Genomic DNA, 22,441 nt, shown 5'->3' with positions numbered 1-22,441 from the left:
CCTAGTCTCCAGGTGTGCTCAGTTGAGAAGGGGATAATTCTAGTATAAGAATGTCATCTCCTTCTCTTTTGAGAGAGAGAGCACAGTTATCTAGATACACAGAAGTAGCAAGCAGTGTCCTTCAAGTCACTGGGGCTACTCATGGGGAAAGTTACCCATTCCTGTATCAGCACTGAGTTCTGCATTGCTACCTTTGTACATTATTCTTGCTTTAGGCCAGTGTTTAGGCTAGCAACACTGCCAGTCCCACTCCTTGAAAAATCAGCCTTCCCCACTCCAAAATCATGGTTAATGACATAGTAAAAGTATCCTGACTGGTTAATACCTTAGATTGGTTAATAATTAAATCACACAGGAACCACATTAAAGAGCCACTTGTGGTTCCCAAGCCTTAGTCTGAGTATCACTGGTCTAAGATAAGTGAAATGCAAAAAGGAACAAGACATGAATAGTGGACAGGAAATGTCTTTCCTTTTAAAAAATGTAAAATCTGCATTCAAAAATACTTGATGCTGTGCCTTCCAGGTTTATTTGGTATTCTCTTCCTAGTCCTTCAAGGGACCATCATCCACATGATAAAGCTAGTTAGGAAAGGAATACGATCTGGTGGATAGAGCCCTACATAGTCCAGTTGGAGTAAGGAGACCTGATCCTTTCAGTGGCTTCTTATGTAACGTAGGACAAATTACTTCCGTTTTGTAAAATGGCTCCAGTGAGCATTGCTAGGAAAATGCTGTTATAAAGTGCTTTGAGATCCAGGGATGCAAAGTGCTATGCAGAATAAGTCCTAAGACTGAAACCCACTGCCTAAAAGAGTTCAAGGGGCCAAATTCTCCTCTCATTTACACTAGCATCAGTGGAGTTGCCTCACTGTCACAGAGAAGAATTTGGACTTAGTATACTTTACTCAACAAAGGTTTTACAGTTACAAGCCAGGACCTGGGTGCATTGGCAGCAAGCTTACACAGCACACACGCAAACACCCCAAGCCCTGTCTGGCTCTAGCATGAGTTATTAGACTGTCATTTTCACCTACGCCAAAATAAAAAAAAATTGCTGAGAGAGAATGTCTCTTGCATTCCAACAATGAGCACATAATACCCTAAGCAGTAATCTGCATTTTTAAGATGGCCTTTATTGATGAGTCATCATAGTTTGGGGCCACTTATTGGATCAAATCCTTAGGTGGTGTAAATCTGCATAAATCCATCAAGGTCAATGGAATTATGATGATTTAAGCTGTGGATCTGGCCCATTATTTATTATTAGTAGTTTATTGATAGGATAGCCCCAGGCTCCAGCCTGTGGGAGGAATTTGGTCTACTGTGTTTCAGATATCAGAGGGGTAGCCGTGTTAGTCTGGATCTGTAAAAAGCAACAGAGTCTCCTGTGGAACCTTAAAGACTAACAGATGTATTGGAGCATAAGCTTTCGTGGGTGAATACCCACTTCGTCAGACCCCACCATGCGTCTGATGAAGTGGGTATTCACCCACGAAAGCTTATGCTCCAATACATCTGTTAGTCTTAAAGGTGCCACAGGACTCTCTGTGTTTCAGATATTAAACTTATGTGATTTTTCTATCATGTACTCCTGTAACCTATTTTTGTGGTGATCCCTACTATTGCAGGACAGGATGTACCCTGTGGCTAGGAAGGAAGAGTGTCCTTCCTGCTCTTCCAAGGCTGCCATTAATACCGTTACATAAATCATCTAGTTCAGGTAACTCATTCAGGTCTTAATCCAAAGCCCAGTGAAGTCAATGGAGAGATTCCCACTGACTTTGACAGGCTTTGGATCAAGCCCCCGGGGCCTTATCCTACCATCAATCCATGCACTGAACTCCCATGAACATTTAGGGGCAGGATACAGCCTCCACTCTGCTTCACAAAGCATTGCTGGATACAGAGATATAGCACATCACATCTACCACACACATGGGGTCTGCGTCTCTGTGGCCCTGCACCTGTGCAGTCATTTACACAAGGGCAAGATCAAACCAGATCACAACGATAGAGTGTAAAGTGAATGTAAAATACTAGCATTCGGATTTGGGAGTGATTGAAAAAAATATCTACGAAAGATTCTGGACATTGGATGGAGAGATTTTATCACCAAAGAAGAGATCCAAGAAGTCGCCAACCAGCAGCTCCTCTCCACCAGAATCAGACGGAAGTGCTGGACATCTCTGGGGCATGTACTCCGGATGCCAACACATGGACTCCCACCTGAAGCTGTCAAGTGGAAACCAACTGGGATGAGGAAACGAGGGTGCCCAAGAGAAACCTTAAGAAGAACCCATAGCAGGGAAGGCAGAACAGTCGATCTCAGCACCATCGTGCAGATGGAAGCAGCAGCTAATGACAGAAAAGGATGGAAGAGATCAGTTTCCATCTATGTGCCAACAATGGCATGAAAAGGCTGCATCAATTCAGCGTTTTATACCCACTTCCCCCTCCCTTTGCACACAAGGTGCAGGCCAATGGAGTATCAGGCTGTTGGTCTTTAAAAGGGAAGGCAGGTTTCCTAGGGTCAACTCTAAGCATGTGTATCCCGAATGTCAGAGCTAGATGCTGTAACTGAGCCAGTTACAATTTTTTTTTTTAGCACATTTCTAAGAAACCATAGGCCTAAGTCTGCCCCTACTACTGGACCGGCTCTAGTTGGGGTTGAAGACAGAAAGTCAGATGTGAAGTTCTCACTGGAGCCAGTTTGCCAACACAGACCAAGATAGCTCAGACGGATAGAAGTCTGGGGTACACAGTATGTGGCTGGCTGCACCTTAGAAATGAAGCTGTGTGACCCCTCCACCTAGTCCATGCTGCATATCAAAACAGACACATTAGAGGTCAGGGACATGGCCCCTGTTGGGCGTTAGCAGACATTGCAAGCAGGCCATGCCCCAGCCCTTGCACTCTCTTGAGCACCAGGACCATGCTGAGGGAAAGAAGCTCCCCATGTCTCCTTCATCCCAAAAAAGCAGCTGGAGCAGGATTTGCCCCATGAAAAGTGCTTCAAACTAATTAGGTAGTCAAGCTGCAAACACACGGACAACCTGCCACTTCCATACTGTTTTACAGACAACAAAAGAGGCACTGAAACAGGTTGATTCACAAGTTCTGTGCTGGGCTATGGATACTTTTACCTCCGGGTCACTTGTTTGAATCAAGCAGGCTTGGGTATTGTCTGAATGTCATCACAGCCCTTTGATGGCCTGTATGAAACAACGTGGTGGTCTCAATCCCGTTCACAGTGTCCTTGGGGATAGCTGTCCATATCACAATGAATTTGCTTACAATTAGGCTCAGTTAACAAACATGCCCAATATATAAGCCAAATATTCACAGGAACTTCTAGACTAGTGATGCATCTCTTCCTGCATCCCGTCTGGGACGGACGTCAGTACCAGATGCTTCAAAGGAAGGCATAGGCGCAGGAACTAGGTGTGTGTGGGGTGCAGCACCCCTTGCCCGCATCCGGGGCTCCACTCCTGGTCCCGCATGCGGGGTCCCGGCTGCCGGCCCCACACCTGGGGCTCTGCTCCTCACCCCCCCACGCCCTGGGTCCTGGCTGTTGGCCCCCCTATGCCCAGGGACCCAGCTGCCGGCCCTGCACCTGTCCCCAGTTGTGGCCCTGGTAGGGCTGCCAACTTTCTGATTTCAGAAAACCGAATACTCTTGCCCTGCCCCTTCCCTGAGGCCCCGCCCCCTGCCTCCATCCCCCCTCCCTCTGTCACTCGCTTTCCCCCACCCTTGCTCACTCCTCATTTTCACCATTCTGGGGCAGAGGGTTGGGGTGTGGGAGGGGGTGAGGACTCCGGCTGGGGGTGTGGGTTCTGGGGTGGGGCCAGGGATGAGGGGTTTGGGATGCAGGAGGGGGCTCCGGGCTGGGGGGTAGGGTCGAGGGGTTCAGATTGCAGGAGGGAGCTCCGGGCTGGGGCAAGGGGTTGGGGTGCAGGAGGGGGTGAGGGGTACAGGCTCTGGGCAGCACTGACCTCAGGTGACTCCTGGGAAGTGGCAACATGTCTCTGCAGCCCCTAGGCACGGGGCAGCCAGAGGTCTCTGCACACTGCCCCTATTTGCAGGCACCGCCCCTGCAGGTTCCATTGGCTGTGATTCCTGGCCAATGGGAGCTGTGGAGCCAGCGCTCGGGGTGGGGGCAGCTCACGGAGTCCCATGGCCGCCTCTGCATTTACAGGCTGCAGGGTCATGCTGGCTGCTCCTGGGGAGCCACGCGAAGCCAGGGCAGGTACAGAGCCTGACTTAGCCCTGCTGCACCACTGACTGGACTTTTAATGGTCCCTTTTAATGGACTTTTAATGACCAGAGCCTCCAGGGTCCCTTTTCAACCGGGCATTCCAGTCAAAAAACGGATGCCTGGAAACCCTAGGCCCCAGCCTAGACCTCCTTACCCCTGTCCATGTCTCCTGCTCCTGGAGCCGTGGCCCCCACTCCCAGTCCCAGCTCTTGGGGGGCAGGGAGCACAGACAGAGACAAGGAAGGGGTGAGATAAAAAGTTTGGGGACCACTTCTTAGTCTGCTTTACAGTTTGGTTAGCTGGGTTTCAGCACCCCCACTATAAAAAATGTTCCAGCACCACTGGCAGAAGGTGGAAGAAACCCTGTAGGAGGCAGGTGTGTATTAACCTGCCTATTCAATGGGCATTACATTGCACACCTAGAGCAGTGGTTCTCAGTCAGGGGTACATGTACACCTGGAGGTACACAGAGATCTTCCAGGGGGTACATCAACTCATCTAGATATTTGTCTAGTTTTACAACAGGCTACATAAAAATCACTAGCAAAGTCAATACAAACTGACATACAAATGACTTGTTTATAGTGCTCTATATATTATACACTGAAATGTAAGTATTATATTTATATTCCAATTGATTTATAATTATATGGTAAAAATGAGAAAGTAAGCAATTTTTCAGTAATAGTGTGTTGTGACACTTTTGTGTTTTTATGTCTAATTTTGTAAGCAAGTAGTTTTTAAGTGAAGTGTCACGTGGGGGTACACAAGTCAAATCAGACTCCTGAAAGGGGTACTTCAGTCTAGAAAGTTTGAGAGCCAGTGATCTACAGACAGTTTCCTCAGCTTGCATCTAAATCACAATGACAGACTAGTGTGGAGAAATGTGAAAGCACGGCCCATCAGGTGCCAGTTCTCAGAATAAACAGAACATTTTAGTCCCTGGTGCTATCAGTTTAGCACTTTTCAGGAGTACTAAATTCACTTCATGGAAAAAAAGATCTCCTTTCAAATAAGGGAATAACCCAGAAATATTGCTGTCTCTTAATGTTTACATGGGCCTTTGAGGTCTATTTTCCCCCTAACATAGAGGAGAGAGAGATGGATAGATAGAGATGTTACAGTAATGCTTTTAAAATAAATAAAACAAAATCACAAAAATTAAAATATAATTCACAGAAAGGTTTAATATAAAAAGTGACTAGTCGCTAATAATTGCCCTAGTCCTGCAGTCCTTAAGTCAGGAGTTCAATGGGGCTGAGTAACAGAGTTGCCAATTCTCACAATTTTATCCTGAGTCTTGCAATATTTGGGAGTTTGCATGAATCCTCAGCTCCTGGAGTCAGGTAATGACTTGAGAATCTCAATTTTCATTTTCATAAAGTACATTTCTAGCCCTTGTGGTTGCAGAGAAAATATTTGAAGTCGTGAGCCCTAAAGGCTCCAAAAATAGAAAGCAAATCATAGATCTCATGGTTTGTAAAGCTGTCTTGTGATTTTTAAGGGTATTCCCCTCATTCCTCTAAACTCTTGATTGCCCAAGAAGACATATTCACCCTGGGTGGCCGACCTACCATCCAGTGAGGCTTTATGAGGTTTATAGAGCTTTGAAGCATATTGGTAGGTCATTGCACAGACCTGCCTTTGTCTCCAGGGAGTTCGTGAGTCTCTGCGCACGATCAGGGGCTCCCTGGCCTCATCTGCAAAGGCCCACACTCTGCAGTGACACCCCACCTCCCCGCTGCCAATGTTTGTGTGGGTTCCAGACAGTGGCTACCAGGCAGCCTCTGATGGAGGAAGCCCCCGAGCAGGATTCTAACTGCACTCTGCATCCACAAAGTCACGCTGGGTCACTGTAGTCCAGTCAACTCCACTGGGGAACTCAGTAGGGATGTGATTTGTCCCACAGTGTTTTGAACGCGCTCCAGGGGAAATTCTAATCACAATTCTCCGTCAGACAGGATATGCCTCCTCGCCTACACTATCCAAAATTCTTTACAGGAAGTTGGGGTTATGGGTGGGGAGAGCGGATTGCTAACAGCCACCCTCAAGGGTCTCTGTCTTTCCTTTCAAATAAAAAAGAAGCAAAAACCAAGCTGTTATAATCTGATAAACTGGATCTACATGAAGTAAATGTATATTCACTGCAAATGAGCATTGGTTCAGACCTCCAGCATGGGATAAATCTAAATATTACTGTGTCCTCACGTAAACAGCAAGCCTCTGCCAATCAGTGAATGTGACTGGCACCTACAGTAACTCCTCGCTTATTGTTGTAGTTATGTTCCTGAAAAATGCGACTTTAAGCAAAACGGTGTTAAGCAAATCCAATTTCCCCATAAGAATTAATGTAAATGGGGCGGCTAGGTTTCAGGGAAATTTTTTTCACCAGACAAAAGACTATACCAAATATACACACACACACACACACACACACACACACACAGAGTATAAGTTTTAAACGAACAATTTAATACTGGTACACAGCAATGATGATTGTGAAGCTTGGTTGAGGTGGTGAAGTCAGAGGGTGGAAGAGGGAGGGATATTTCCCAGGAAATGCCTTACTCCTAAATGATGAACTAGCACTCGGCAGAGCCCTCAAGGGTTAACCCATTGTTGTTAACGTAGCCTCACACTCTGTAAGGCAGCACCAATGGAGGGAGGGGAGACAGCATAGCAGACAGAGACACACACTCTGTGTGTGTGAGAGACAGAGATGCACAAGGCCCCTTCAAGTATGCTGACCCCACTCTAAGTACATTGCCTTTTTAAGTAGATCAGCAAGTTGAGACAGCAGCTGCTGCCAGGAAGCTCCCTCTGTCCTGAGCCCTGTCGTGTCCTCCCCCTGCTCTATGGAAATGGGGTAAGCGGGGTGCCGGAGCAGGGGGAAGGGGGACACCCTGACATTAGCCCTCCTCTTCCCCCCCCCACCCTTGCACAGCAAGCAGGAGGCTCCGGGAAGCAGGAGTGGCGCCAGGGTTTTTGAGCGCTCCTCCTCTGAGCATTCAGGAGGCTTGGGGGCTTCGGCGGCGGGGGGTCTTTCTGCGCCGCCTCTTCGGGGCACTTCGGCAGCGGGTCCCGGAGCGAGTGAAGGACCCACCACCGAATTTCCACCGAAGATCCGGAGCGGAAGGACCCCTCCGCCGCCAAATTTCCTCCAAGGGCAGCAAAATGCCACCCCCCAAATCCTGCCGCTCTAGGCGACTGCCTTGGGTCGCCTAGTTGAAGCGCCGGCTCTGCCGGGGAGCAGCTCCAAGGCAGAGGGCAGGATCAGCACATGGCACTGGGCGGGAGGGACAGCTGAACTGCTGGTAATTGATAGCCTGCCAGGCAGCTGCCACGCAGGGAACTTAGGGGAACGGAGAGCTGCTAGGGGGGCTGCCGGTCCACCCTGGTTCCAAGCCCCCACCAGCTAGCTCCAACGGGCTGCTCTTTCTGCAAGCAGTGGACAAAGCAGGCGGCTGCCAAACGACGTTAGAAGGGAGCATTGCACAACTTTAAACAAGCATGTTCCCTAATTGATCAGCAACGTAACAACAAAACAACGTTAACCAGGACATATCCCTGTCAGTAACTATGACAAGCATTTTATTCAATTCATGTATTGCTTTGCAAATTTACTTTGTGGTGAGAGCCCAATAGCTCTGGAGACAGAAGTGCCTGTTTACCCAGAGGAATGGTCCAGCACTGGAACTGGCCATGCAAGTTTCTCTCAAACTGTCTAACCAAATGCATCAATACAGATCTGGAGGGAACACTCGAAGGTAGCTCATTCTCCATGACCCATTTTGCAGCCTCTTTGTTAAGATTGCTAGCCAACTTGACAGTTGTAATGGTGGCTTTTGAAATGTGGAAGCTACCATCTCATTTCACATTGGCCACCATGCTTTCATTTGGGTTTATTTATCTGCAAATGACTTTATTGTTTCTCAACACCGAAGAATCAGTTTTCCACCCTGATCTGAACCATCACATACACAGTTCTATAGGATAGTGCTTTCCTTCTAAAATAAATAGTAATTAAAAGGCATCTATGTCCATCCATTTGATGTCCCTTCCACTATCCATTTGAAAAGTCTTGCCTGAATAGGCAAGACCATATTAAAAATGTTCAAGGCAGATACAAAAAATATGTATTTTATATTATACCCCACTGACTTTTTTTTTGTTTCCATCTAAAACTGCTTCGTAAAAAGAAAGAAATATACCTCCGCAGCATCTGAAACTCAAATACTGCAGCATTATGCTAGTACATGAGAACCTGAACATGAAAAAGACTAGAAACAAAAGTGAAACTGACTATATCGTTTTCAGTATCCAAATAGAAAGAAAGAAAGAAAGAACAATGGGTAAATTATATTTTTTGAAATTCTTGCAGTTTTAATAAACTAATAATGTAATCATTGTAACATAAATAAGGAAATTTGTTTTTTCTTTTAAATATTAGGGGCCTGATTCCTTCCCCTCTTATGCTGGTGTAAAACAGGAGTAACTGCACTACCATCAATGGAGTTGCACTAGTATAAAATGGGTGTGAATTAGAGGAGAATCAGTCCCAAAATTTTCAAGCTGTTCATTTAATAAAGTCTTGTCACTGCATTTGAGCTAATAGTAACATTTAGGGTCAAATTCTACTCTTATTTACACCAATGTCAATCTGGAGTAACTAGGAGCAGAATTTTGCCTCTATAATCTATATCAAACAGTTGCAAACAAATCATAAATGTAATGTGCTAGTAGTGTAGATATTTTAGCAGGCAGTTCTCATATTGAGTATTAAATATTCTAAGGGTAAGTATTCACATATTAAGTACTCTAAGGCCTTGGCTACACTGGCGCTGTGCAGCGCTGCAACTTGCTGCGCTCAGGGGTGTGAACCCCCCTCCCCCGAGCGCAGCGAGTGCAGCGCTGTAAAGCGCGAGTGTAATCAGAGCCTGCAGCGCTGCACGCTCGCTCGCAGCACTGCAAGCTATTCCCCTCGGAGAGGTGGAGTACTTACAGCGCTGCGAGAGCTCTCTTGCAGCGCTGGCAGCGCGACTACACTGGCGCTTCACAGCGCTGCCGCGGCAGCGCTGCGAATTGCCAAGTGTAGCCAAGGCTTAAGGGTTTTATTTCCACTTTCCTTCAACACTCTATAATTTGAGCTCTATCTCTGGAACCACCACCACAATCTGATTTCTATGACTAGCAGTCAGACGCATGACATTTGACCATTGTCAGCTTGACAAGTTCCTTTCTATTATACCTGTAAATGATTTCACATTGCCCTATTCCACCTTCAGTACTTACATTCTTCCTCAACACACCAGGCTGGGATTTTCAAAAAAAGCCTAAGGAAGTTAGGCACCCAACTCCCATTGACTTTCGGCCTCTCCCTAGAAACATTACCCATTCCCATTTTTTTAAACATATTGGTAGCAAAGTTGTTCAGTAAAACTGTACCACACTTTGGATATTGAGACACAGAAAGCCTCAAAGCCGGTACTAACACAAATCAAACCACGGACTCTGTTTTCCAATGTAACGCCTCACCTCTCCGCTTCAAGGCGCATTTCCTCACGCTTTTGCCTCCTGAGTTCTCTGCGGCGTTCAAAGTCATCCATGGTGCGTGTTCAAGCTTTCGAAACTCCAAACAGATCAGAATCTAAACCGAGAAAGGTAGGTGAGTTAGAATGGACATAGAATACAATTGGATGCATTTAACCAACGGAGATAATTCAGGGGTGGTTTTTTGCTTTTTAAACTCCACTGGTATGATTTTCTTTTTCTAGCAATAAATTTCCTCAGTATTGCTGAGATAAACAGGATTAATGAAATGCCTAGTAGGATAAACACAGCCCATTCCTGAGTTTAGTTTCCAAGTTAAAATTAAATCAACATGCATTAACCTAAGTACTGTATATATCTGCTAGCCACAGACTAGCTATTTGTAATGCCACAGGTCCTTTCCTAGAAACAACAGAAAGAATTCAGCAGGACTGTAATTGTTTTTAACTTCAAATTTTATTGGAAGCAATAAAATGCTACAGAACAGATTTCTCGTTTCTTTCTAGCTGCACAGATAACAAGAATTCTGGAAAGGCTAACACTCCCCCCCTTCCCCACCCCCACCCCAAAAAAAGGGAGAGAGAGAAAAAATAGAAGCCAGAGCTTTTAAATACCACCCAGAAGGAGACAAGTTGTGTATAAATCCTTCTTAAAGAACCAAAAGCAACTTTTTAATAGTTTAATCCATGCATTTTAACAATGCCCTACCTTCTTCTTGATAATTTAGTCCATGAAATATTTCCCCTTTATAGTTCTTCATATACAAAGCCTTTTCAGCCTTCGTTTATATCCCATCAAGCCGAGTATTACAGAATTCCCCTGCAGCCCCCAAACCAAAAATGACTACCAGAAAAGGGAAAGCTGTTCTCTTTTTGTCCCTGCTTTGTTTACAGAGCTGTCAGTGGTTAGTTAAACTCTGCCTGGAATCTGGCATTTAAGGCCTGCTCTAAGATTGCTTCCTGTGTAGAGCTGGAGGCCTCAACTTCCTCTGGAATCCTAGCCTAGACTCTGCACTCAGAGGAGGGTTTTTTTTTTTTTTTTTTTTTTCTCCCTTAAAAACAGTTTCCAGCTCTTTAGTACAAGAACAGCCTCTTACACTGCGAAAAGAAAGAGTTCAGATAGTCTCAGTTTGAAGGGTAGCTATTAACTGTTTACAATTTAAAAGAGACAAAGAGAAGCTGCATTCATTAATTATTTGAAGTTATTTTTTTTAATCTGTTTATCTGCCTTAAAGCTTTACCTCTGCAGTATCTGAGCATCTTCCATATCAAATCAACAACAATAGTGAAGTCTTTAGTGGACCTCAGGGAATCTCTAGCACATCTCCCTTTTGGGGGTAAAAACTCTGCTTGGGGTAGGGGTGGTTTTTTTTGGTGGGGGGGTTGTTTTTTGAAAGGGCGCTCACCACAGAATAGGATTCTTGGCACAGTTTTGACCTTTACAATAGAAATATAGCTTTCCTGAAAGCGTTTTTAGCAAGTTCTGATTAGACTTCCAGTAGAGAACCCCAAAAGGGGACTGGATCCAGTGAAGATACCTGACCAAACGCTTTTGAAGATCATATACTTTTTTATGTGAAACCACCCATTTATTGCAAATTTCATGAAAAAACAAAATTTCTTTCTGGCAAATGCCTGGGGACGATATGAAAAAAATATTTCTTACTTTCTCTCACCCCTACCATGGCCCCAATTCAGCAAAACACTTAAGTACATGCTTGGCTTTAAGCATGTGCTTGGCTTTAAGCACGTGCTTCAGTCTATTTCAATTCAGCATTGACTTCACAGCGACTACTCATGTGCTTGAAGTTAAGCACATACTTAAGTACTTTGCTGGATCAGGGCTTTAATATCGGGGCAGCAAGGAGGTGGAAACTTGATGAATAAACTCCTTCAGTCTCTATGGCCGTCAATCACCTTTCCATTGTACTGAATTAGCTCTCAGAAAGCGACAGTGATGGTGTGCTTATGCATCATTTTCAACCTATTGGAGCCAAGAAACACAGAGCCAGAGTGTGTTCCCTAATATAGAATTACTACTTCTTGCAAAGTACTCTCAGGCTGCCACCACTGGTGACGGCACAGTGCCAAGACATGCCATTCCGCTTTCTCTCGGTACAATGAAATAATTGCAAATTTCCTTTCAGCGACCTTCAAGGCAGACAGCCTGAAAGCTTGTACCCACTGGTGAATTTCCAGCAACTTACTTAGTGCTAGATCACTCTCTCTTGTGTACTAGATGATCTGGTGATCCTTTCTGTCCTAAGACTCTGTGACTCTGTAATGCATACAGGAATCTTCAGTCTGATAATGGCTGGGCAGGTGGCAAGGTGTGATTACCACTGGTGCAAAATGACCACAACTCCACTGAAGCCAAAGCTCTTTTGCTGGTTCACTCCTAGCAGTGAATTTGGCCCATTGTTTGTGAGGAGGTCAGTGGAGGAGGCTTCCTGGACTTAAAAAAGAGGAAGGGTGTCCAGTTCCAAGGTATTGCTACACCAATCTGTTTTTAAGCAAAGTTTACCCACTTGCTCAGCTAGCCTAGGGAATCAGAATGCACTACACTCCAGCCACGTGCCCTTCCTTCTGCCCAGCATTCCCGCAATGACAGGGGCAGCAATGGGGATGCAGCAGAATGTCATTCTCCTTATTCTGCACTGCCCGGGGATCCCATTTATGCAGGGTTATTTCCTAGGGTCCACTCTTGTGGCCCCTTTATACCGATAAAACAGCATAAAGGGACCAGAGCAGAAAGGAGATTATAAAAGAAATGAGAAACCCAATTTCTGGCCTCAATCTCCTGCAGCCTGATTATTGAGGGACAGGAATGCTGTAAAGAGTGAGGTCTCACTGTTGGGGCTGATGTTTCCAGGAGCACTGAAATAACATAACATAAATAAAGGAAGTGTCCCTAGCCTCTGTTTGCCAGAAGCTGGGAATGGCAGCAAGGATGGGTCACGTGATGATTACCTGTTCTGTTCATTCCCTCTGGGGCACCTGGCACTGGCCACTGTCGGAAGAGTCCTGGACTTAGGACGGAAGAATCCCATGCACTGCTACAGACTAGGGACCGAATGGCTAGGCAGCAGTTATGCAGAGAAGGACCGAGGGGTTACAGTGGACAAGACGCTGGATGAGTCAATAGTGTGCCCTTGTTGCCAAGAAGGCTAACGGCATTTTGGGCTGTATAAGTAGGGGAATTGCCAGCAGATCGAGGGACGTGATCATTCCCCTCTATTCGAAATTGGTGAGGCCTCATCTAGAGTACTGTGTCCAGATTTGGGCCCCACACTACAAGAAGGATGTGGAAAAATTGGAAAGAGTCCAGCAGAGGGCAACAAAAATGATTAGGGGGCTGGAGCACATGACTTATGAGGAGAAGCTGAGGGAACTGAGATTTAGTCTGCAGAAGAGAAGAATGAGGGGGGATTTGATAGCTGCTTTCAACTACCTGAAAGGGGGTTCCAAAGAGGATGGATCTAGACAGTTCTCAGTGGTATCAGATGACAGAACAAGGAGTAATGGTCTCAAGTTGCAGTGGGGGATGTTTAGGTTGGATATTAGGAAAAACTTTTTCACTAGGAGGGTGGTGAAGCACTGGAATGGGTTACCTAGGGAGGTGGAGGAATCTCCTTCCTTAGAGGTTTTTAAGGTCAGGCTTGACAAAGCCCTGGCTGGGATGATTTAGTTGGGGATTGGTCCTACTTTGAGCAGGGGATTGGACTAGATTACCTCCTGAGGTCCTTTCCAACCCTGATATTCTATGATTCTATGACAGGATACTGAGATAGATGGACCATTGGTCTGACCCAGTATGGCCATTCGTATGTTCTTAAGGACACTGATTTGAGTGTTAGTATAGTCCAGTGGACTTGCACAGAGGAAACCTGAGTTCTGTTCCTGGCTCTGATACGGATACTGTGTGACCTTAGGCAACTCCCTTTCACTCTTTTTGCGTGTTTCCCTTCACAGCTCTTGTCTGTACAGGGCCTAGAACAATGGGACCCTGATCTCAATTGTGGCCTCTAGGTGTTACCATAATATAAACAATAAAAGGAAGAAATTCTGGCACTGGAGATTTATGGATCAGAGCTCAAATGGCTGAGCAAACATGGCCTGAGCCATTATGTCTGTCCTATCCTTGAGGTCTGTAAGGAGAAGTGTGCCCTTCAACAGCATGATAACAACTTGAGCCCACAGAGCATCACTAGTACACTAGCCAGTACACTGACTTTTCACTCATACTGAGGCGGTAACACCATACCCATGCTGACATCCTGTGAGAATGCACAAGGCTCCCCTGTGCCCTCTGGCTCCACGGCAGAGGGCACCAGAATTTATCCATAAGACTCAACATTCATCAAAATTATTAGAAGTTTTGTAGATTCCATCCTACCAGGCCAAATGTCTACACAGAACTAAATAAAACATCGTGTCCCATCTGCCTCTCCTTCAGTTTTCCATAGCCCTGGCCTAGAATGCATTGGGTTGCCAACCCTCCAGGATTGCCCTGGAGTCTCCCGGAATCAACATTGATCTCCCGGTGACTATTGAAAGCAATCTAGATCGTAATAGGATATTTTAAGAAAATGACTTTATGTCATGTTGGGGGGAAAAAAACCTCTCAGAATAGCTTCAGTCAGAGTTGACAACCCTAAGAATGCAGGGTTTTTTTTCCAGTACAGTACAGTACAGTACATCTTGCCCTCTGCAAGTAGAGAGTGCCTTGCTTTACTTGTGCACGTGGTCTGGCATCTACTGGACCACAAGCACCACCCAGGGTGGAGAGCAGAGCCCTTCCAAGCCTCCTTCTTCAGCTGAAAAGTGGAAGAACGAGCAATTCTCTTTGTTCAACTGCATCTTGTTTAAACTGGCACCCATGAAATGCAGCTATGACAAGTATTCTAGAGTAATATCTGGGCGAATTAGAGTTCCTTAGTCGATCTTCAATAAAAACAAATAAAATCTGTTTTCTATTAAAATCTGTCAGAAAATGTTTGGAAATATTGTGTTTTCTTATTAACTATACGCTAGAGCCATTGGACCCAATTCGGATCGGTTATAAGTGGGACGTAAAAAGGTGTTACTCCAGAGCTGAATTTGCCCAAATGTCAAATCCCATTTAAGCGTCTACTGTACTTTGAGACACTAGGAGCACCTAGAAATATTACATTACCAAGACGAAAACTGACATTTAAACAGGGTCTAAGAATTCATCTCCAAAGTTACTTTCATGTGACTACATCTGCAGGCGTTACTGTAAAACTTGGCCAACTGTTCATGTTGACTGCAGATACTGAACTTTTGTACCTTAAAAAAAAAAAAAAAACCAAGCAGCTTTGCTCCTTCCCAAACAGAATAGCTCATTTGGGACTCAAGGCAAAATAAACACATTAGGTCATGTGAACATACAGTTTTGTTTTAATTTAGCGCATCCCTTGTATCATCTGACTGTGCTTCTACCTAAATAACAACAGTCAATATTTAGCTTCATAAAATCAAATTAAGGAGATTGCCTTCTGCGCTACATTGGTTTTACTTCCATCTGCACTCTGTGGTTACATCTACACTGTGAACAATGGGTGTGATTCCCCGGCTTGTGTACACATCCATGTACTTGCTCTCACTGAGTTACCATGAGCACAAACAGCAGTGCAGCCGTGGTTGAATGGATAGCGGCAACAGAGGCACAACTTAACCGTGCTGAGTACAAGCCCACCTGAAACCACTGATCCACACACTCTCCATCCCGCTCCATTCTCTAGGGAGTGTTGTGCACATGGATGACAATTTTGCCTTGCCCTTTGGTGATCCATGCAAGGAGCGGGAGGTTCCTTACTTCATCCCTTCTTCACATCCCTCCACATCAGGGCCAGGCAGACTCTGCCTATTAGATAAATATTTATCTATCTGTCCTAAGCAGACAAAGGTGCATAACTAGGTGTTAACGTTGTGGTAGCTGAGTGGGTAAAACACTCAACTACAATTCCGAAAGTCGTGGGGTTGCGTCTCGATCAATCTCATGCTGAAAGGCTGCCTCCCGTTCACTCAGTTGTAAAATAGCTACCTGCTCCATCGGGTTAGAACAGTCAAAGGCGGTCAGACGTGATGCTGGCCACATCACCCTCTTGTGTACCTATGGCTCTGAAACTGACATGCCTTAACCGTGTCAGCCTGGTGAACCACTGGCTTCGGGGAACTCCGTCCAAGGAAAATCAGAATTTTCTTTTAACATTTGGATTTGCATGTTCCGGACCCAAATGTGCTTGTGGTGACATTTAACGATGGTTTTCCGTTAGCAGACAGAGGAAGAAACATAGCTGGAGGCTGCCAGTTCTCATGTCAGAAGGAGTGACCTATGACCCTCCTCTTTGAGTGTCCTCAGAAATATTCCAAATATGTTGTCCCCAAAGATCAGACAAAACTGAAATAGTCCTTAACAGAAAGACCAGGGGTGAAATCCTGATCCCATTGAAGTCGCTGGCAAACCTCCCATGTACTTCAACACAGTCTGGATTTCACCCAAAAGGCCAAATTCTGCCGTAGCATCTACCACAAGATGTCACTGCACTTGCACAAGGTTTAAGAAGTTGGTCTCGCTACACACTATTTTACCTCAAATACACACCTGCAAAGCCACTGAGAGTTGCACGTACACTTCTAAAGGCAGAATCTCTCCCACTCTTTCGATACACGTTTGAACCAGAAATACCATGTCAGTTAAGTTTCCTCCCATTGTCATTATTGTTGGTTTTGAGGGAATATTTGGCCTTCAGTGCTGAAAGAAGAAAGCACTGGAAATTGGAATCCCCTTAGTTCCCATTTAATCATAAGTAAAGGCTATTTCAGCTGTTGAATATATGACTGAGCCTGCTAGCTGCAAAGTGCCCTGAAATCAAAGGGATTTAAAGATACACAACAGTTTATAGGAAGTGCTCAGCATTGTGCACACTCAGCCCCAAATGAGCTCCTCTTTATATTTATTGTCTCCAAACTTTCAAGGGATGGGAAGGGAATCCTGTCTGTCAACAAGTTAGCTTCATTGCTCCCCTTTCACTAGTAACTTTTGGCTTAATGTAAACAAAAAAAAAATTGCCCATATTTTACCCACAAAGCCATACATCTATATTATGTTAGCCCAATCACTGAAATACCGGTACCGTGCACTGCACTAAAGAACGCCAACACAAACTCTACCTTACCGGAGGTATGCTGCAAATTCACAGTCTGATCCTACAAGTCACTGGGGCTGCCTCTGGGAGAGTGTTGACAGCTTCAACTCCCAAGGAAACTACAGAAAACTACCAGCAGCTCACAGAATCAGCCCCTACATGAGGATCGAGAATGCATTTTCTCTAAGGTAAGAGCCAATTCTGCACCGCTGAAGTCGATGGCAGTTTTGCCATTGGTTTTAATTGGAGCAGAATCAAGACGTAAGAGAGAGCAATGAAGGATGGATTTACAAATAAACAGCATGGCTAGTTAAGGTTAGGAATAGCTGCATGTATGCAGCGCAATCTTACTTTGCCATCCTCAAGAGTCTACTAAATTCTGCCCACATTTACCCCTATTCAACTCCAAAGAAGGGTCGTTGAAGTCAATGGAGAGGGTGAAAAAAAGCTAAGTTTACTTACAGCTTGAATGTCAAAATATGAAATATTAACTACTTTGACTTCACATCTTCTGAAGGCAGAGGCGCCATCTTTCTAATTTGCTGGGGAGTGCTCGACCCCTGCTTTGCCCTAGCCTCCACCCCACTCTACCTCTTTCCTCAAGCCCTCACCTCTTCCCACCTCATCCCACCCCATTCTACCCCCTCCCCCTAGTGCGCCCCACTCTCGCTCCTCCCCCAGCCCCCAACGCTGCTGAACACCTGATCTGTGGTGGGCAAGAGGTGCTGGGGGGGGGGGAAGGAGCTGATCAGTGGGGCTGCTAGCAGATGGGAGGTGCTGGAGGGGAGGAGAAGGAGCTGATCGGTGGGGCTGCCAGTGGGTGGGAGGCACTGATCCCCGGGGCTGCTGGTGGATGCTAAGCACCCACTATTTTTTTCCATGGGTGCTTCAGCCCCGGAGCACCCACGGAGTCAACGCCTATGTCTGGAGGCGTAGGTTCAAACACAGGGAAGGTCTAGGTTTACTTAGTCCTGCTTCAGTGGAGGGGAATGAACTAGGCGACCTCTCGAGGTCCCTTCCGGCACTACATTTCCATGATTTTATGACTGACCAGCAGGAGGAACTGATGGACAGACGTGCATCAGCAGAGCTCAGTGAGGGCCCAGAACTGCAGTTAGTAGAGGGCACTGCAATTGACCACACATAACCCAATTCGTGGAAGTGCTATTGGTCTTTCACTGACACACATGCTACATTTGCTTGCCATGTTTTAACAATATATCTAAACTACTAAATTAGTTGTGAGTGAGTGGGTTTTATGTACCTTTTTTTCACTCAGTGCATGTTCCTTCTCTTCATCTCTCCAATCCTGCGTTAATACAACTTTAAGGTGACAGTTAAAAATAACAAAAAGTCAGGAAATGCAAAAGGTGAAGTTCCAACAGCAACATTAACTCAGCCATAGTGCAAACTCTGCATGATTTCTGGAATCCATTTTACAGCACAAACAGTGATTTATTAAGCTACACGTGTAACTGTAAAAAAAAAAGAAAGAAAGAAAATAATACATAGGTCCTATGCAGATAGCTTACTATGGCTTAATTTTTGCATTTCATCCTTTTTCTCTGTTAAGATATGCAACAACTGTCAAGCCCAATTCTCCATTCTGTAGAAGCCCCTAAAGTCTATTGAGAGTTGAGGGTTTTTACTACCTTGCACAATTTAACCCACAAAGATGAATTAATACACTTTCTTCAATGTATATTTTGTTAATTTCACCACCAGCTCCGCCCAAAGAGTTTTTAACCAATTTGCACCCCAAAAATTCAGCTGACAGAACTACCAATTGCTGATGGCTTTGCATACTGCACTTGTACATTCCTTGAACAAACCAGCGTGCATTTCAGCCAGCTGTACACTAGATGAACACATGCGCAGTGCATATCATATAAAGTGTGCCCCTGGAGTCAAATTAAGCCATGATGGAACTTCATAGAAGTCTATGGAAGCCCACAAAGTATGAGTCTTCCCATGTAGACTTAATGGCATTTTCTACTGTGCATGCTCAGTTCACAATTTTCAAATGCTCCTAACTATAGTAAATAAACCCCATTTTTTTCTTGCCAAGCAAAAATGATAGTCTCCAGGGAGCCTCCCATTCCTTTTTGATTTGTAGCTGGATCCTGAAGGCCAATCACGCACTCAGAATATGGGGATATAATTAGGCAGGAAAGTAGAGCATATTGCAGGCACACGTGAATGAACCTGCCTCGAACTGTGGTACGTGGACCTAAATTTTCAAATGTGATTTTGGTGTGTCTATTTTCGGTGCCCTACTTAAGATACTTTAAAGGCATCTGAATTTCAGAAAGTGATGCCTACTATCCCTATGAAAATCAGGCCTCTTTCCCAGAAACCGAGGCACTCAAAATCATTAGTCACTTTTAATAGTGTGTGTCATGATCTATGTATGTCCCAGTATGTAATGTGAAGGCAAAGAATGACAGCTATTGCGGTAACAGAGTCACCAGAGAACCCAGGAGTGGTGAGGAAGCATGTAAAGTAGGCTATGTTGATGGCAGAAAATAACAGCCCAGAAGTGCACTACTGTATACTTGTCATGTTATATAAAGCATGGCACATTGCTTGAAGCAGCAGGATGACAGTGTTTCCAAAACTCCTCAAGAGAGCTCCTGCAGAGATGCAATTAACAAAGCGTGACAAGGATCTGACTGTACCATTTCCAAACAGAACGACACATGCACAGGCAAACATGTTGTGGCAATGGTCAGAACGTTACAATTCAGTAAATAGAATGCTCCTGGTGTATTTTGTACAGCATTGCACAATGCTTAAAGCAGCAGGGGGAGCAGTGTTCCCAAAACCTCTCACCAGAGTTCTGGCAAAGATTCAGTTAAACTAGACAGGTGAGGCTCTGACCATCCCCTGCACAGCTATCACTAAGAGTGCACAGACATGTGCAGTTACTTTGTGTGAATGTTACATGGGAAAATAAAAATTAAAGTATGCATCAAGCCAATAAATCTTACAGCTGCTTAAGTGTTCTAGGAATTGTGTCTTGGACAAGGCCTGTGTGGTCCAGAAAGGAAAAGTTTAACATTTCCAAAACATTTCCATATCTTTCATTATCTGCTACCTTTCACTAAACTGTAATTCTCCCTGAGAGAGTCTTCAAGCACTTCCTCATGATTACAAGTGTTAGGTTTACCCAATTAAGAATAAGAAACAGAAGCATGTGACTTATGTGACCAATTGACCAACACAGCTCAGATTCAGAATACTGAGTATTGAACACATGCAGCAAACTGTTTGCAATCAGTCTGTCAAGTTTATGTATACATGTGCCAAATACATAGCAAATTCGAGGAAATTTCAATCTCTTTGCAGCTATGAATTGAAAAAAGAGTTTAAATTTGTCAGGTACTTTATTTCTTGAAAATTAGTCACTCATCTTTTCATTAGAGCGTATCTGTCAATCGCTGCTGAATTCTGCCTTCAAATCTCACGCATTTTAGGGTACCCAGAGTAAGGGTGGCATGTTGGAGTGGGAGTGGATGTGTGCTCTGGGGTCTTCTGGCCCATGGGAACTCCAGAGCTCTCAAGATTTTAATAAAGCAGCTGGCCCAACAGAGTTAATGTCCAGTTTGAGAGACACCCCCTTCAGCCGATATCCTTAAAATCCTGTGACGTGTTGGGGGGATGGTGTCAGCAGCTCATGGGAACAGAAGGATTGAATTGGGGAAAATCTGACTGGGAGAGGCTTGAGGATGGAAGATGGGAAGTGGAGAAGGAAGGTGCAAGAACAGGGGGAGGGTGTCAAACCAAAACCCCAGATTCTAACATCTGTGAATATTGAGGTTGTTTGAAATCCAAACATAGATCTGAATTTTGCAAATGGCATTTATCTTTATGATGGCCTGTAATGGGGCGCCTGCCCCACACTGGGCTCTCAGGGGTTAATAGAGCCCTAGGGAGGCTGCACAGGAGGCAGCCAATCACAGAAGGGCTTATAGGAGCAGCCAATCAGGGCTGGGCAGGCCCATATAAGAAAAGCTGCAGTACAGAGCAGCTTCAGTCACTCCCTGGACCTGGAGGAGAACTGGCTGCCTTGCAAGCTGAAGGCAGCAAGCACCCTGAACAGAGCAGTGCTGCAGGCAGAGACCTGAGGAGCTAAAGGCAACTCCTGGCAGGCTGCCGAGATCTGCAGGCTGAGGCCCTGAGGCAAGGGCAAAGAGGGTGCTGGGGCCGTGGGGAAGTGGCCCAGGGAGATCTACAGAGGATTAGAGGAGGCAACGCAAGCAGCAGCCATATACAAGGTCCCTGGGTTGGGACCCAGAGTAGTGGACGGGCCTGGGTTCCTCCCCCCACTTGCCACTGCGGAAGTGGCTAGACTAAGGGACTGCAATGTTCCCCTGGAAGGGGGGAACACATAGCGGCACAGCCAGAGGCCTGAGTCACTGAAGAGGATGCCGTGGTCCTGGGAGTGACGTGCGCCTAGAGCAGAAGTGACAGCGGCAAGGCACTACCAGAAGAGGGCGTACTGGCAAGAAGAACTAATTCCCATGACAGCCAGCAGGAGGCGCCAGAGTTGTGAGTTGCATGCTGTCACATGGCCAAAACCAAACCCCCGCATCCAAACACTCCTGAATTTTGGGGTGCTCAAAATCCAGACCCAATTTTCCATGGCTTCATCCCCTTTTTAGTCAAAAGGTTTGGATAAATTTCAGTGAAGCATCTACATTTTCATGGGCTTAACTGAACCAAATCAAACCTTCAACCCATTTGAGGTTAGCTCTTTGCTATTAGGAAATGCTGACAGTTGTCAGGTCAGATATTGTTAATTTAAATGATTCCATAAGCAGAAGAAGAGTGTTGTCTGCAGTAAAATCTTTGTCCTTTGCTTCCCAGTCATGCTGCAGTAACTGGAAACATAAGACACATTTCTTGAGGTTTCCTTGCATTTTCAGGACCAAACAACATGTTGTTACGAATGCTAATTACATAGTTAAAGTGGCACTTTAAGTTCTTATTAAATCTCACACATATACCTCCACACAAAGCCACATAAACAACAACACATGAACACTTTGGAAACATATCCACAATAAAATACAAACACACACACACGCATACCCTAAAGCATGCAGTAAATGACACCGCACAGCAAGACACTCTAGGCTAAACTCAGCTCAGGGGCTGCACCAGCTTCAATCCAGGCAGAGGCTGCTAGGTACAGTCATGGAGAGGATTCAATGACACAAAGTAGTAACAACTCTCTTCTGCTCAGTCCCAACAGGCCAAAAGGTGTAATTTGGGCTCTTCCATAGGCAAACCATTTTATGGGGAACACCAAGTTAGAAAACAATATGATCTGGGTTCCACCAATTATAAAGACTGCACATCTATCAAACGCTGTTCTGTACAGATCTGAATTTATATCCTCTATCTCAGGGGTGTCAAACTCAATTGCACAGGGGGCCAAAACTCAAAACTCGCGGGCCG

At 45.2% G+C, this 22,441-nt stretch overlaps 1 protein-coding gene across 4 annotated transcripts in view; it reads right to left on the bottom strand.

The window, feature by feature from the left end:
* The window catches only part of CALD1 (caldesmon 1), a 115,746-nt gene extending 105,072 nt beyond the window's left edge, over window positions 1-10,674 (bottom strand). The window contains exons 1-2 of one of the 4 annotated variants that reach the window (XM_054035957.1): window positions 10,516-10,674; window positions 9,793-9,904 (exon numbers count right to left, since the gene is read on the bottom strand). In XM_054035957.1, coding sequence (XP_053891932.1) covers window positions 9,793-9,863 — 71 coding nt within the window. In that variant the 5' untranslated portion in view covers window positions 9,864-9,904; window positions 10,516-10,674. The remainder of the gene's footprint in view (window positions 1-9,792; window positions 9,905-10,515) is intronic. The other 3 variants (XM_054035965.1, XM_054035983.1, XM_054035992.1) reach the window with 3 other exon arrangements.
* Window positions 10,675-22,441: the final 11,767 nt, after the last annotated feature.

Source organism: Malaclemys terrapin, chromosome 1, assembly GCF_027887155.1.
Source record: "Malaclemys terrapin pileata isolate rMalTer1 chromosome 1, rMalTer1.hap1, whole genome shotgun sequence".
NCBI lineage: Eukaryota > Metazoa > Chordata > Testudines > Emydidae > Malaclemys > Malaclemys terrapin.
Note: the sequence above shows the minus strand (reverse complement) of the source record. Positions and strands in the feature narration are given on the sequence as shown.